The sequence below is a fragment of the Rhamphochromis longiceps genome, linkage group LG14 (genome assembly GCF_057381845.1).
Source record: "Rhamphochromis longiceps isolate RC_006_pf linkage group LG14, R_longiceps_female_GT1.1, whole genome shotgun sequence".
Classification (NCBI taxonomy): Eukaryota; Metazoa; Chordata; class Actinopteri; order Cichliformes; family Cichlidae; genus Rhamphochromis; species Rhamphochromis longiceps.
Window position 1 is genome coordinate 37,743,786 of NC_140570.1, and position 16,153 is coordinate 37,759,938.

Consider the following 16,153-nt stretch of genomic DNA (forward strand, 5'->3'; position numbering starts at 1 on the left):
GGAAGTGTGAGGCTGTGAAATTGGACGGTCTAGCCTTGAGATTTGTATCACCAGCTGTCTCGGTGGAGTTAAACTCAGCTGTCTGCTCCTTGCTCACTAAAATATATCAGGACGTGAGTAAATTCTCGACCATCTCACACTTCTGTTTAATCAGTTTTCTGTTTGACGTTTATTCAGATGTGTGAAAACTATAACTTTAATCTCAGCCAAACCGATTTACTCAGGAACAAATGAAACACTGAAAAAAGCCAAACTAGCATTTTTAAGTTATCTAAGTGATTTATATATCATGTTTAACCTGAGTAGCGAAGGACTGCGCAGGTCTGAAAACAATGTGCTGGGAGTCCAGTGTTCTCGCCGGCTCGAGTGAGCCTTGACCACCCAGTCAGCTATCGAGCTGGTGGGTAACATGTAATATGTGATGTCTTGATAAATCAAGCAGATATTTGAAGTTTACAAACCTACTTCCTTGAAAATATCTTAAAAGTTTATTTTGTGACCCAGAAAGAGTAATATTTCAAACTCTTTAGTCGTGCTCCTCCGCCATTGCTGCATTTTAAAAGTATTTTTATATTATTATAAAAATATTATAAATAATGATTTAAATAAAAAAGTATTGAAAATAGTAATAAGAGTAATATTAAAACTAAGTATTTGCCGCCATTGTTGGAAACTGGAATTTGCTGGACCACGCTATGAATTCTGGGATAGGTTGGGCCACGGAGGATACACCCAACCCCCCCTGAAATTCGGCGAAATGAAGAATGGGTCGGCCGCATTTGGAGCAGCCTCCTAATTGGGACAGCCTTTGTCGCCCGGCTGTGACATAATAGGCCAAACCAAAACGGATTAAAAGTTTGCACATAAATAAATGACGAGTGAAACTTGCCCAACCACAAAGAAACTCGTTGAAAAGAGATCTGATGAGATCTCTTTGAGATTTGTCTATAATGTTAAAGGTAAAAAGTAGCTTTTGAGTTGTAGGAAAAAATGTCTCTTTGCATCTAAATTTGGTGAAAATGAAATGACTTACTGTTCCAGACTTACTCCAGAGAACAACGTCTTTGCAAATAAATAAATGTCAGATTAGAGCCAGACCTTTCTCAATGTGAGGCAACGCTGCTGACTGCTTCATCACTGCACTGCATCAGTATGTGGGATCAAAATGTTTTTACTGTCCAGAGGCTTGTACAAATAAAATATCTGAACGGACTGGCATAAACTTTGATATGAATAATAATCTGTCTTAAATGACCCACTAACCCAGACTTTTTTAGTTTTGAGTGGATGGGTGGAAAATTTAATTAGCTTCAACTCTAAAACATCCTGTCAGCCATTATTATTGTTTTTGACGGTTTTCATATTGGTTTGTTTATCTTCTTCCTCTCCAACTACAGAAGAATGCCAGCCGTGTTCAGCATGAGACGTGAGCTCTGACTCAGGGGTGAGTGTGTCACCATGAATAGCTGTTTGAGTGTGCGTTACATATAAGTCACTTTAATTAAGTAACTACTCCGTCTAGCCAACTGAGCCACCTGAACATTACACCACCAAGCATCTGTCACACACACACACACACACACACACACACACACACACACAGAAAGACCACATGCTGAATTATTTAACACAGAGGATCTGTTTGGTGTCTGTCTGTCTCTTAGTTTATATTTCTTGTTGTGTGCCGCTCTCTTTCTCTTTCTCTCTCTTTCCCTTCATTTTCTTTTCCATGTTTCCTTTACTGCTGTTATTTCTGACAAACAGCTGTATGTTACAGTGCTGAACACTTGCTGTAGGTTTGGATGGTAACTGATGAGCTTATGAAAACAGCACTGAGATCAGAGAGATGAGTTTGTTACTTGAACAGAAATCTAATTACACGACTACAAACATCCATCCATCCGCTTCCGCTTATCCTTTTCAGGGTCGCGGGGGGCGCTGGAGCCTATCCCAGCTGTCATAGGGCGAGAGGCGGGGTACACCCTGGACAGGTCGCCAGTCTGTCGCAGGGCCAACACACAGGGACAGACAACCATTCACACTCACTTTCACACCTAGTGGCAATTTGGATTATCCAATTAACCTATCCCCACAAGCTGCATGTCTTTGGACGGTGGGAGGAAGACGGAGTACCCGGAGGGAACCCACGCAAACACGGGGAGAACATGCAAACTCCTTTTAAAAATGGTAAATGGCCTGTATTTGTATAGTGCTTTTCTAGTCCCTAAGGACCCCAAAGCGCTTTACACAACCTGTCATCCACCCACTGGTGATGGCAGCTACAATGTAGCCACAGCCACCCTGGGGCGCACTGACAGAGGCGAGGCTGCCGGACACTGGCGCCACCGGGCCCTCTGACCACCACCAGTAGGCAACGGGTGAAGTGTCTCGCCCAAGGACACAACGACCGAGACTGTCCAAGCCGGGGCTCGAACCAGCAACCTTCCGATTACAAGGCGAACTCCCAACTCTTGAGCCACGATCGCCCCACGACTACAAACAAAGTTTAGTAAATATTATTTCTCATATGCATAGACTAACATAAACATTTTTTCTTTAAGCAAATATTTTTTTTTTGAAAATTCCTAAATAGAGCGATTTTAAAGACATTTTGCAGCCAATTTCAGCATTTGCATTGCATTTCTATTTCTCCATGAATCTGAATATTTCCTGCATCTCTGTAACACAGTATAATGAAGTTATCTGATGCATCTATTCCAATGTCTCATCATGGTGATTCTGAAAGTGTTGGGAGACTCATTTTCTTTGTGACTGTTAAATGACTGTTAATGTTAATGTTAATGTGAAGCTATGAAAATGTTTTTAAAGAACTATAAGATGAGACAGATTTCTTCCTTGAGTTTGTCCTTTTAGCTCCGCTTCTTCAGTTCACCTAACAAGCATTTATTTGGGCTAATGGAAGAAACTGGAGTACCCACAGGAAACCTATGCAGGCACATGGACATGTACAGAACTCCACAGAGAAAGACCCCACCCAGGCAGTGACTCCTTACTGCAGTGGGTTATACATCTGCCTAACAAGTGAAACACAAATAACTTGGCAGCTGCTCAAAAAACTCCCAAAATCAAATATGTGGATCTACCTGCTGATAATCTGAGCTTCCCATTTAAATACCAAAACCAACAATTCCTCAAACCAGGCTCACACTGGCCTGTTGCCCAGTGTGAGCTGGGACAGGCTCAAATAGGCCCTGTAACCATGTTTCAGGGCAGTATTCCCCCCACGGCAACCCCCAGTCTCACATTAACAGCTTTATATAGAAGTCATTCAGAGATCAATGAAGCCCCCAGGTCAACTAACCAGACAGCAAATGGGGACATGACCCACTGAACAGCACCGGGAAGCTCGTGTGACCAACCAGGATATAAAACTCTTTGAGCCACACACTTCATTCTGCACAGTGTTAATACTATAGTAATCTCAGACATACAGTTTTCAAGTTTTCACACTGACACCCCACTCAAAGCTTCTGTTTACAAGAAGCAACCAGTCAGAACAAAACTGTCTTAAAGGGAGAAGGAGGGAAGCTTGTTTCAGACAGAATAAACTGAGAGCCTTAAAAATGCATAGAAATTATTATTTTGAACTGTGAATCATGCAAAGCTACTTTAGAAGAGTCAAAAAATAAAAACTCAGAGCAGAAAATTAGCAAAATAACTTGATTTAAGGTGCTTTAAGGAGGTCTGCAGGTTTAGAAGAAACCATTATATTTATAGAGAGCAACTTTTCTGTGCTTTTTCAGTTGAGGGGAAGTTAGAATCAGGCAGTCTCATATGGAAAAGTTATATATAAATCTTATAAAGTTTGTATCTGTCTTGTGTGAAACTTGTATGAAAGCATACAAGAGTGAAAACAGATATAACATTCTTTGAAAAATTATTGAAATGAAACTTGTATGTTTTGAATACTTACTAAAGAAATATATGAAAGTGGCCACTTTCATGAGTAAATCATATAAGCCTTATATGATTCACTATATGAAGTAGGCCACATCTGATGCAAGTCTTTATAAGTTTTTTCTATTTCTTTTCCATATGTGGTTGTCTGGCCATCATAAGAAATAACATTAATTCAAGCAAAACATGTAAATTATTAGTACTTGTCTTCAAAGATGATTTAAAGACTCAAACTGTTGTCAAACTTGAGCTTCTACACAAACATGAAAAATATCTTTTGCCAAATGGGCCTCGTCTGCAGACACAGCAGCGCATTATGTCCTGCCAGTTCTGTACTTTTTCCAGTTTACATGAGACTGTAGAGTAAACTACAACTTCACTGATACAGAACACAGACTCATGAAAAGCACATACGCCCTGCCGTCTCATTCTTTGGACAAACGTGACTGAGACGAGCCACACTGATGTAATGTCCATGCTGCCTGCAGTGGATGGGTGTGTGTCATCACCTCTTTCATCAGGTAAATAATTCAGGCCTGACATGAGCCAGGTACTCACTTGCAGCTGCTATGGTGTCTCCTGTGTGGAAAGGTAACAAAATGCAGATAGAGGCCTCTGGATGTCAACTATGAACCACGGTGTCCCCACGTACTACCCGTATGAAAACAGTTATTCCTGTTTCAAATGATAAACTATGAATGTACGTCATTCTGCTCCCCGTTCTTTTAATGGGGTTTAAATTTTGTAAGTGACTTTGTAACAATGCTTTTGGTAAGTAACCCACATTTAGTCTTTTCCTTGAATAAAAATGCAAACAATAAAGAAAACCCTGCCCGAGGATGCTGACTCCTGTCACACTTTATCCTCTAAACCACAAGATGTCATTTTATCCCGTCATTTATTGACTGACATGATGCATAACATGGGGTTCCTCTCACAATAGAATTTTCCTTGACTTTTAGGGCAGCAAGCATTAAGTAGCTTTGATATCTGTTATTTGAAAATGTGTCTGATCAACAAATTAATGTCACAAAATCTCTTGTCAATGAGATTCTTAGTCTAAAGGCTCCGGCCAAGTCACAGCTGTAACTTTTATGCGTCTTGTTACTTTCGAAGGTTCACTTCAAGTTACACAAACTGTTTCCAGAGTGTGTGAGTATCATCTCACCACTGCAGACTGCACAGTGTCCGTCTGAACCTCTTCTTCAGGTGAGTCTGCCCTCTGCTGGAGTTTTTGAACATTTTAGTACCAGTTAGTCTGAAACTGTAGCTGCAGGTTACGTTACTCAAATTGTCAACGCTGTCACCAGATCTCAGTCCAGTAGAGCACCTTTTGGGATGTGGTGGAATGGGAGACTCACATCGTGGACGTGCAGCTGACAAACATGTGCGATGCTGTCATGTCAAAATAAACCAAAATCTCTGAAGAAGGTTTCCAGCTACTGGTCTATGTCATTAAAACAGTTCTAAAGGTAGGATGGAGTCAAATCAATGCTGGCAATATGTAACTAAAGAAGCCACTGACTGTGTTTCTTTAAAACCTTATTTAACCATTAGGGGAACTTTTAGGAATTAGAATATATTTTGTGAGAATTTCCTGGTCGATATTTGCAGCATTAACCTGGCATGATGTCAACAGAAGGAGAAACCAGAGCTCCTATAAACGATAACCTACATAGTGACATGCAAACTCAAGACTGAAGGGCCCCAAACCTAGGACACTCTTAAGAGAACTTACACACGAAAACCACACACTGCCGATACAGCTAAACAAGCCTCCTCACATTTTGATTATATGGGAATAAACCAACCTAAAGAGACATTCGGATCATTGCAGAAATCCTGAATAATCCAATAATTTAAGACAAAGGCGGACGAGACAGTTATTAAGTGAATATACGAGCAACAAATGCATTTACAGCTAATTTGCATTTAGATTGGAGTGACAAATCAAAGGTCACAGGATGAGATATGATGATATGCTAATTGTGCCATAAAATCATAAACAGGCTCTTCTTTTTGCATCAGTGAACAAATAAAAGCCCTCTGCAGCGAGCACACAGAGAAAATAATCTTTGAACAATAAATTCACAAGAAACATTCATGTTGAAAGAGCAATAACACAGCAAGTTTTTACACAGTGCAACTACAAAGACTGAAACTGTGTGGCAAAAGCTTATAGACTCATATTCTCCCACAGACTGTGGATTCTCCAGGTGCCACAGACAATCAGAAATGGAGGACAAGCTTGTTGTTGCCACCTGTGGGCAGCTGAATGATTAAACTTTGATTTCCTGCAGAGACAGGACAAAAAAGGGGAGCTTAGATTCTGAATTCCAGGTTTTTTATTTGTACTTGTGAAGGAAGTGCTTAATATTAATATGTGATTGGAAACTTAACAAAAAATAATTTTACAAAATTTAAATTGTTTAATGTCTTGCACCTTTGCACCTCCTACTGGCCTTGCAGTGACAGTGTAAGAGACTGTGAGTTGCCTGGGATCAACCGTTCATTGTCTACAGCTGAGAAGCTGTGGATATGGTACGTCTCAGGTTGTTTTCAGAGGGACACCACTTCTTTTGAAGAGTGCCATAAAAGCTAATATTTCTTTGGCAAATTTAAGTCATTTATCATTCGTCTTTTAACTCCATTTTTGATCTTGTCTAGATGGTTAATGCATCGTGCTCATCAGGTGGGCTCTGGCTATGCCTCTAAGCTGAACTGTTTAATGTTTCACGTACCACATATTAGCATTTTATCACATCAAGTGAGTGTTTTTACACAGCCACTCTGATCAAACTGGCGTTCTTAAGACCCAGTCTTAGAGGCCTGCTTGGAGATATACCTGCAGCTTTAGGTGTCTTGTTACCCTTTCTGTGAAAATGGTTCCCTAGAAGTTATGCAAGCTCTCTCCAGAGTCTGTAAGTATCATTTCACCACAACAGTGTCTGTCTGCAGGTTGTGGTCTGCCCTCTGCTGCTCTGCATGAAAGTTTTACTACACCTCTGTCTCACAACTCAAGCAGGCGTGTTTGGTAAAGAGCAGATATCTCTGAATTATAGTCTATCATAACTACTGGCGTCTGTTTGATGCTCCCATAAACATTTAGGAGGTTGATGGATGTTACTACTTTCACCAGAAACAGAGAACTATAACATAATTACATAACATTATTAAAACACAACATAATTATAATATAGTCTCATATCTAATAGTTTATAATCTTTTTGGATGGATAGTATTATATGGACATAAATGGGTTTTAAAAAAATAATTCTTCAGCCCATGGCCACGCCCACTGTGTGCAGCCAACCACACACAAATAATGGATATGTGCCTGCTGATCTGACATCACAAGACAGCCATCTTCACAGACCCCAGAGTTTCCCACAGTCTATGAACTGAAGAGCATCGTTGAGAGCAATTCAAAGAGGCTCTTTGTGGCTTCACAAATCAATAGCCTGGTCTTAGGCCCCGGAGGAAGTAGTTTTCGTCTGAGGATTGATTCGTTTAAACATCTGAGAACTGAGCACCTCACTCCCCAACACCTCCCTTAAACTGTGAAGCTTCAGGATGGAGGACGTGCAGTGAGGTATGGGGAAACAAGGGGACAAAGGAGGTCATAGACAAAGAAGGTGGGATGGTGATTCCTCAGCAGGTGATGACTGATTGAACACAGAACACAGATTCTCCTTGGTGTTAATGTGATGGTGCTTCAAAGTGAAAATTTATCCTGAAATCAGCAAACATATGCTAGATAAATGGATCGTTTCACATAAGACTCTTAAGAGATACCTGAAGGTCTTGAAACACTGTCATCGAAGGTTTGGGCGTGGACGGAACAATTTATTAAGGAAATAAAAATGATTAATCGCAGATCACCATAACAGTACAGTGGACAAATAATGTTAAATGTATTTATTTAATGAAATCACGCTTCAGTTGGTGTAACATGTGCTCCAGCTGATATTTAGAAGTAGACCATTAATTAATTAGAGCTATTTAACGTAAATAAACACAGGTTGGGGTGAAAGAAGCCAAACAAAAAAGCCAAAATCCTACAAGAGCATTTTGTACTATGTAGAAAGGATAAAATAAACTATGAGAAATGTCAGAGAGATTTATTTGATATGTACATAAAGTGTAGTAGGAGTGATCTTCTATGTGTATGTTTTTAAGCAATGATGCCGTTGTCTCAGGTCATGTGCACCGACTCTCACTTGGACTACTGACCCAACTCAGGGCTTTATAGGTCACCATGTGACCTGATCACAACGTTCCCTCTTAAACTTTTAAAGAAAAGACTCAAAACCTCTTATTTTTCTAGCAGCAGGTGATAACTCAGCATAAACTAAAACACACAGCAATTTGTGTTTATAAATGACAATCATTCAAACATCCCCTAATTGGACCTGAAGTTTACCTTGATGAGGGTGGTGCATTTGTAGCTGAGGCGGCGTATGTTTGGATCCCAGCCCTCCAGCGCCCAATCAGATCCCTTCCTGTTTATTTTCATTGCCATGGTTACCACATTAACACCTGCATACTGCTCATCTACAGAAAATCCTTCATGTTTAAAAAAAAAAAAAAATCTTTTTCAAGCCAGATTTGACAAACGACTGCTGATCGGGACTTTTCCAAAGTAGAGTAATAAAAAAAATATGTACATAAAAATTCCTTTTTCCATGTCGTCTTCCAGATTCAACAGTTGCTTTATTCCACGGTCGAAGTAAAAATGTCCTGCTCCTGAATTATTTCCCCCAACTGTCTGTTTTTCCTCCTCACATAAGAACCTAAAAAATGTATTCCACTGACTGAGTAAATCATGCCTCCTCTCCTGTTTAGTTTGGTTACACCTTTGCAGACTGGATAAAAGTCAGAGTGTGTCTGACGAGACAAACATTCACAGAAGAGATGGGTGGCGTATTATTCAATGTATTTGCTTGTTCTGTTGGCTCGCCCCATTTGTGCCTCTGCAGCAGGGGAACGCTGTCAGGGCTCATTAGCTGATCAGAAAAGAAGACAAGTTCAGTAGCGCATTAACTAAGTATCAAAGAGGTTGATACAAAAGTAGTACACACACACACACACACACACACACACACACACACACACACACACACACACACACACACACACACACACACACAGCATCTTGTTTGATTTAACTGGTCTCCCTGTTTACAGTGTGTGCATGCTTTTTAAAGAAAGAGTAAATAAAGTGGGAACACTGTAGCTTCAGATGTTCTTTCTTCTTTCATTATTTTGTGTCATACAGTATATGTTGTTACAGTGGTGAATGTTTGTGTTAAACATGACAAAAGCTTCACATGAGGTCAGCTTGCATGCCAGTCCCTCTGTGCCAAAAGCTCCAGCTTAAGAGTACTCCAAATGCTCTGTTTCATATGTTTTACTCTCATTTCTGTCTGATGTCACTGATTGCACGTATCCATAGTATGTTCATCGAAAGTGCACAGTTTAGCCCTACTAACCCAACCGGCTGTTCAAATCATGCAAACCTTTTGTAGTAGAGTGTAACAGTGAACGATTTGGAGCTGCAAAGGAGTGTGTGTGTGTGTGTGTGTGTGTGTGTGCGTGTGTGCGTGTGTGTGTGTGTGCGTGCGTGCGTGTGTGTGTGTGTGTGAGAGTGTCTGTGTGTGTGTGCGCGTGTGTGTGTGTGTGCGTGTCTGTGCGTGCGTGCGTGCGTGCGTGCGTGCGTGCGTGCGTGTGTGTGTGTGTGTGTGTGTGCGTGCGTGCGTGCGTGCGTGCGTGCGTGTGTGTGTGTGTGTGAGAGTGTCTGTGTGTGTGTGCGCGTGTGTGTGTGTGTGCGTGTCTGTGCGTGCGTGCGTGCGTGCGTGCGTGCGTGCGTGTGTGTGTGTGTGTGTGAGAGTGTCTGTGTGTGTGTGTGTTTTCACCTGCTGTAAAATGACCATGGCCCTGGTTTTTATCCTTATGGTTGGACATCAGCAGTCACCTGTAGACTCTAATGAAGAGAGTGAGAAATAGATTCGTTTATTCAGAGTTTGCTATAAATACATGAAAAATGATAATGATTCAGATCATCTCACAGTGAACTCATCATTATGTATATCATTATGAATTATAAGGTTTTGGGTCTGATGTATAATTAGAAACAAACAGAATAGACAAACTGTATTGAAATAAATAGAGACTAATACAACCTCAACTAATTTGTCAACATGGCGGCAGGTTGTAAAGTAGTGCCCGAACATCTGAGAAACTACAATGTTATAAGCTGCCATACTGATTAATTATAGAAAGTGCAGAGGCCTTGAAAATTACTTGTTCCCATTTTCAAATACTCACTCAACAAAGTGATTAATAAAACACTTTTATTAATCATGTATCAGTAAAACAGACGTTCACTGATAGAAACCTTTATAAAGGGCTCCAAGGGGAAAATAACTACTTACAAATGGCACAAAAATGCCGCATGAAACTTTGCCAAAGTTCATTAAGAGAGCCTAATGAAAACTGGCAGTGCATTCTACGGTCAGATGAACCCAGAATAAATGAATCTGGGTCAAATGAGGTCCAGAATGTCTGGCACAGATGAGCTTGGGACCATCACTGTGCAAAAACATGGGAGAGTGAGTGCTGGTATGAGTGCAAAAAAACAACAACACACAGCAGAGGCACCTGAACAGTATTCTGTTACAGTAAACAGGATAACTGGGTTTGTTCTTTTCAGGTCACTCGCATGCAAACAGTGTTTATGCATGTGTATCTGTGTGCATGGGAATTAGTGTTAATAAATTATTCAGGCTCCTCTTGATGAAGCTTCAGGCTGATCCTTTGACTTTTTGACGTATGACAGCTCCAACACCTCAACCTCATTAGACGCTTTGTTTGGGTTTCTCTTTGAACCGCAGCACAGCTTGAGTTACACCAGAGCTCTGAACAGAGCCTGGTTCAACCTTTAAGACCGCCATTATATCAAATCTAAATGTTCTCCGGTGAGTCAGGTGTGCAGTGCACTTCAGACAGGATGTTGTTTGATTTGCCTTCTTTTCATTCACTTCAAAAGTTTCCTTAATTTACATCACAAACATTTAACATCTTTTACCAAACTACCTCTAATTGTCTAATTTTAACTTTGTAGTAATCAGTGGTTTTTCTATTATGGTGTTATTATGGTATAGAAAATGTCTTCAGTTTTATTCTTTATTTTGTTTATTTTTATAGAGCTGGGAGGAGGTTTTTGGATTGGTACGTCTACATAAGTGACTAAAATATTGTCACCTTAAACTGAAGCAACAAATTCCTGTCTGAAAACTGAACTTAAACAAACAAATTAAAAACTAATGAAAGGTACAAAACTTTAATACCTATGACCTCAAGAAAATTAAACAAATAAATAATATTGTAATATTTTCAAAAATAAGCAGGTAAAGCCATGAAATCTTTAGCACTTTTGAAAGAAAACATTACTGTAATAATTGTCCAAGTATAAAATAAATGCTTTTTGAATAAAAACTGTTATCAGATAAGTCTAGAGGAATAAACAGAAAGCAGGAATAATACAGCCAGTGTCAGCCAGACTACAGGGTGTAAATTGAAAAAGAATTTAATTCCAGCTCGATGTCTATTGTTGCATTTAACTTCTTTTGTCCTTTGTTTCTCGAGTCTCTCTCCCTCACTGACCTTTGCTAATTCTTCCGGGACTTTAAAGGTCACAAAAATGGTCTAATAATAACAACGGAGAGAATTACCATCACATACATGTCATACAAACACATGAAATGTCTCTCTCTCTCTCTCTCACACACACACACACACACACACACACACACACACACACACACACACACACACACACACACACACACACACACACACACTATCAATATTTCAGCATCTAATTACCCCAGCAGGGGGCTGGGACAAAGGTTGTGTGCAGTCATGCCGTGTATGTCTGCACGTATCAGATTTTATACCTGTACATTAATACACAGTAGCCAAAAAAAACCTCACAGTGTAAGTGAAACATCCTCCAACGGTGAGGCAATGTTTAGACGGACAGAAACAAAATGATAAGGGAAGAAAGAAAAGCAGTGATAGGAGTGACTGTAAAAAAGAAGAAAAGGATGTAAATGGAGAAAAAACTTGGAGTAAATAAAGGGAAATGTGAAAGAAGAACGAAGGATGAAAAGCAGGAAAAAGAGTCAAACAGAGAGAGAGCAAATATTCACAGACAATTAAAAATAGGAGGACAGGTTAGGCTGTAGGAGAGGGTGAATAAAGAAACACCTCTCTCTAAACTAGCTGCAAAAGTATGCAAGCTACACAAGAGAGGCTACCTCCATGTTTAAATGATTTATCACAGCTTGTGTCCTTCTAGCAGGGCCTTCGAGAGAGGACATTTGAAACAACTACAAACGTGTTTTGAGCTGCAAACACGATGTGAGCATATCAGTATTTTATATCATATCAGTTCTGAAAGTAAATTCTGGTTTACAGCCTTTTTAGCAATACTTCCTGCCAGTGCAGGGGTTAGTTTCCACCTCACTTCCAGTAGTTACTTTATCTAGTGAATGTTTAGTGTCTGTTTTTGCTGTTAAAGAATGAGGAATGTTACAGGATAAAGCACATGCCCGCCCCTCCCTGACCCTGATTCTGCTGAAGGTTTCTTCCTGTTAAAAGGGAGTTTTTCCTTCCCACTGTCACCGAGTGCTTGCTTGCACCGAGTGACTGTTTTTCTCTCTGTTACTGTAGGTTCTTTACCTGACAATATAAAATGCTTTGAGGTGACTGCTGTTGTGTTTTGGTGCTATATAAATAACTCTGAATTGAACTGAATTTGACTTCATGCAGCTTTAATTCTTTTAAATACCAAAGAATTGCACTAAGAACTGAAACCACTAAACCCTGACTCGTCTCTCTCCTCATGACAGTGTGGAAGCTGGATTTTTGGTTTTAGAAGACTTTGACACGGCTGTGCTTTAGAGAGCGGTGCTATTGTCACCTAAACCTTATCAGCCTGAATAACCAGAGCGTGCTAACAGTCTGTGGACCTAAATCTAATTCCTGCTTGCCCTTCATGACCTACTGATAGGCCTGAGGGAGGTACTGCATACCCCCCACTGAGTCAGGCACACTGGCTAAATTAAAACCCTTTAATTGGACAGCTGTGAACTAATATGGTCCAAAAGGCAATCGGTTTTGGGTAGCTTTCCAGGACAGACCCACTTGAGAGAGACTGGACATTTTAGTTACTGTGACAAAAAACAAACAAACAAACAAACAAAAAGCTTCCATTTACATAATTTAAATGAAAGATAATAATTTAAATGAAAAACTGTAGACCACATGATCAATGCGAAGTCTCCATCCTGCATAGTTTCTGTGTTTATTAAATTAGATATATGAAAATTTAAGCATTTGTAATGCATCCCACGCAAACATGCCTTTTGCATCACATTTGGTTTAACACATTTAGCTGCTGTGTATGCATAAAAAAACAACAAAATTCATGTGACTCATGTAATTTAGGACAACCTCGATGGGTGTTTGCCGGAGCTCTGCAGGCCTCATTTCTCCTCAAGAATAGCGTTTACAAAAGTGGGTACCAGCATGACGCAGCCAGAACCACAGAAACTCTCAAGATGCATTTTGTGTAATGCAGAAAAAAACTAATCAAGTCGAGAGCATTTATAGAGCACCTTTTAAAGCAACAAATGCTGAGCGATGCCGACGGTCTAAACACATAAATGCATCTATAACACATAATAAATCAACCACTGCCAGCTAATCAAGATCAAATTTAAAACAAAGTCAAACTTGCATTTTTAAAGTATTAAAAGTAGTGGCCTGTTCCTAAGCTTAAGGGTGGCAACTGAAAAACCAAAATCCTCCTTTATTTTAAATCTGGATGCAGGAACCAGGAGCATCTGGTCAGATCTAAGCAAACTGGTTGGGACACGAAAGTAAACAAGTCCCACCAAGTTATGAAGGAGCCAATTATTAAGAATATATTCCCTATATTTTTGACAGTGTCCTGCCATTTAGTAAACCAGAGGAGCGAGCTTCAGCTCAACTTTATGTACTCATTAAGCAACTTTCTTTATTCCCCCTGATGAGATAGTGTCACCAAAGAGCCCATTTTACTAAAACAACCCCCCCCCCCCCCCCCCACTAATTTATTTATGGATTAATAAAGTATTCTGATTCTGATGATTCTGATGAAACCAGAATAAATACCAAATATACACTGAACTCTACTTTAAATATTTCAATTGTTTCTGCATGCCTGCAGACTGTACTATATGAAAAACACATCTCTTACAGTGACAGTATCACATGTCATGTCTTCAGCTTGATTCTTTGCCTCCAGAAAGACAAAAAGAAGTCAAATAATTCAGCTGATGCTGTTGTTGCTCATATTAGCTGGTTGTGCTGAAACATTAGTGTCAACATGACCTTTAGGCAATGCCCAGTTCAGGAAATATGCATTGTAATGTGCAAATTAAAGATAAAAGTATAAAAGCTTGTGAGTACCCAGGGAGGGAGCAGGAGTAGCAAACCTGCAGCACTTTATGCTCAACATTTAAAGATACTGCAGGTTTGATACATGCAAACAGTGTGATCAGTAAGAATTGAAGGAGGAGTGTTAAAAAGGAACCAGAGATTAATCATGTGCAGCTGAACAAAGTATCAAACAAAAAAACAAGGGCCAAAAGAGAGAGACCTTTTTACTGACACCGATCCCACAAAATAACGTGTTTACATTTGAAATACGATGTCCCGAAACAAGTCACACTTCAGCCAAATATCATTCATATGCTGAATTTTCCGGTGTTTAAATTTGAGGGAAAATTGTTCTGAGAGGCAGATGTTCAAACATGTTCTATTTTTTTGGTCTATTTTCTGTATAATAAAAGTGGTTTCTGTCATGCATTTAATATTATTATTATTAAACAGCCTGATATGATACCAGTGCAAAAAGCAAATAGCATTAAAGACGCAGACTAACATCCCTGCTTATGTTTACATGATTTCTGAACAACTGCTGTTTGATGAATACTGCAATGCTGAATTTGCACGGGTATTTTGTCTGTGTGATTACTGCATCGATATAATTCAACATGTTGTAAACTTGTTAAATAGTTCTCTTAATATTTTAAGAAATAAATAAAGACATGCCACCTGGAACACCATGTGGGAACACATGGTGATCCCTTAAATCACACACACACACACACACACACACACACACACACACACACACACACACACACACACACACACACACACACACACACACACACACACACAGATTTAGGAGATTATGAATAAAGCCAGTATGCCTCTGTAAGCCTCACCAGTTTGCGTGATCTGAACACTTCTTGCCTCTTCTGTTTCACTCTCCGTCTCCTGTTGATCCACTGCTGGTCTCGTTTCAGACGTCCTGTGTGGTGGATGGAAGGATGAAGAAAAGGAAAAAAGACTGAAACTGTTGTTAATTCCACAGTGTGACACTTTTTTTGTCCTTTCCACACCTTTTCTCGTATATATGCTTATTTCCAGTCTCTAACTTTCTCAGTTTCTTTCTCTCTTTCTTCTTCTGTTTGCTTCCAGTGTTAAACTCTCATACATGACTAATTCTCTTCTTCCTACATCTGTTTTTGCACATTCTCTCACTCTTCCTCTGTGAAGTCATACAGAGGTATAAGAATGGCTCCCTTCTCCTCCCTTCCTCCCTCCCTTTCTTGCCGGTATTAAGAGTGACACGGCAAGCTGCTCATTCACTGCCACTGATCCCTGTTTCCCTGTGTGAGAGAGACAGAGTTAGTGGGGGGTGATGTGGTTCAACATAGAGGAGGTTGTAATTAGACACAACATACACACACACACACACACACACGTCGGGCAGAGAGAGAGAAAATGTTGCAACAGTTGCATCAATGCAGACAAAAGAAAATCGTTGCATGCACTACTTTCATAAATAGGCTGCAGTAAAAGTCTATTTCTGTCCTTACGGGCACAGTCTATACTGATGTGATCTCCTAAGGGCTGATTATTGGACCCCAACATTATGCCCATTTAAAGGACCAAAAAGCAGTAAGAGTACACATTTTTACCACTCGTAGATTTTATTGTGCAGTATCAGGAGAAAGTCTATGTTCTCCTAACATAAACTGGGCTTTCTCCAGATGCACTTGTTTCCTCGTACAGTCCAGAGACATGCATGTTCGGTTAATTAGCAGTTTTCTTT

The 16,153-nt window shown here is 39.9% G+C and overlaps 1 protein-coding gene across 2 annotated transcripts in view; it reads right to left on the reverse strand.

Annotated features, from left to right (window-relative positions):
- Positions 1-15,696, reverse strand: part of LOC146654649 (unconventional myosin-VIIa) — a 60,441-nt gene extending 44,745 nt beyond the window's left edge. The window contains exons 1-2 of one of the 2 annotated variants that reach the window (XM_085379610.1): positions 15,261-15,696; positions 9,834-9,901 (exon numbers count right to left, since the gene is read on the reverse strand). In XM_085379610.1, the coding sequence (XP_085235736.1) occupies positions 9,834-9,851 (18 nt within the window). In that variant the 5' untranslated portion in view covers positions 9,852-9,901; positions 15,261-15,696. Of the gene's footprint in view, positions 1-8,341; positions 8,523-9,833; positions 9,902-15,260 lie in introns of those variants that run through there. The other variant, XM_085379609.1, reaches the window with a different exon arrangement.
- Between the last annotated feature and the right edge of the window lie 457 nt (positions 15,697-16,153).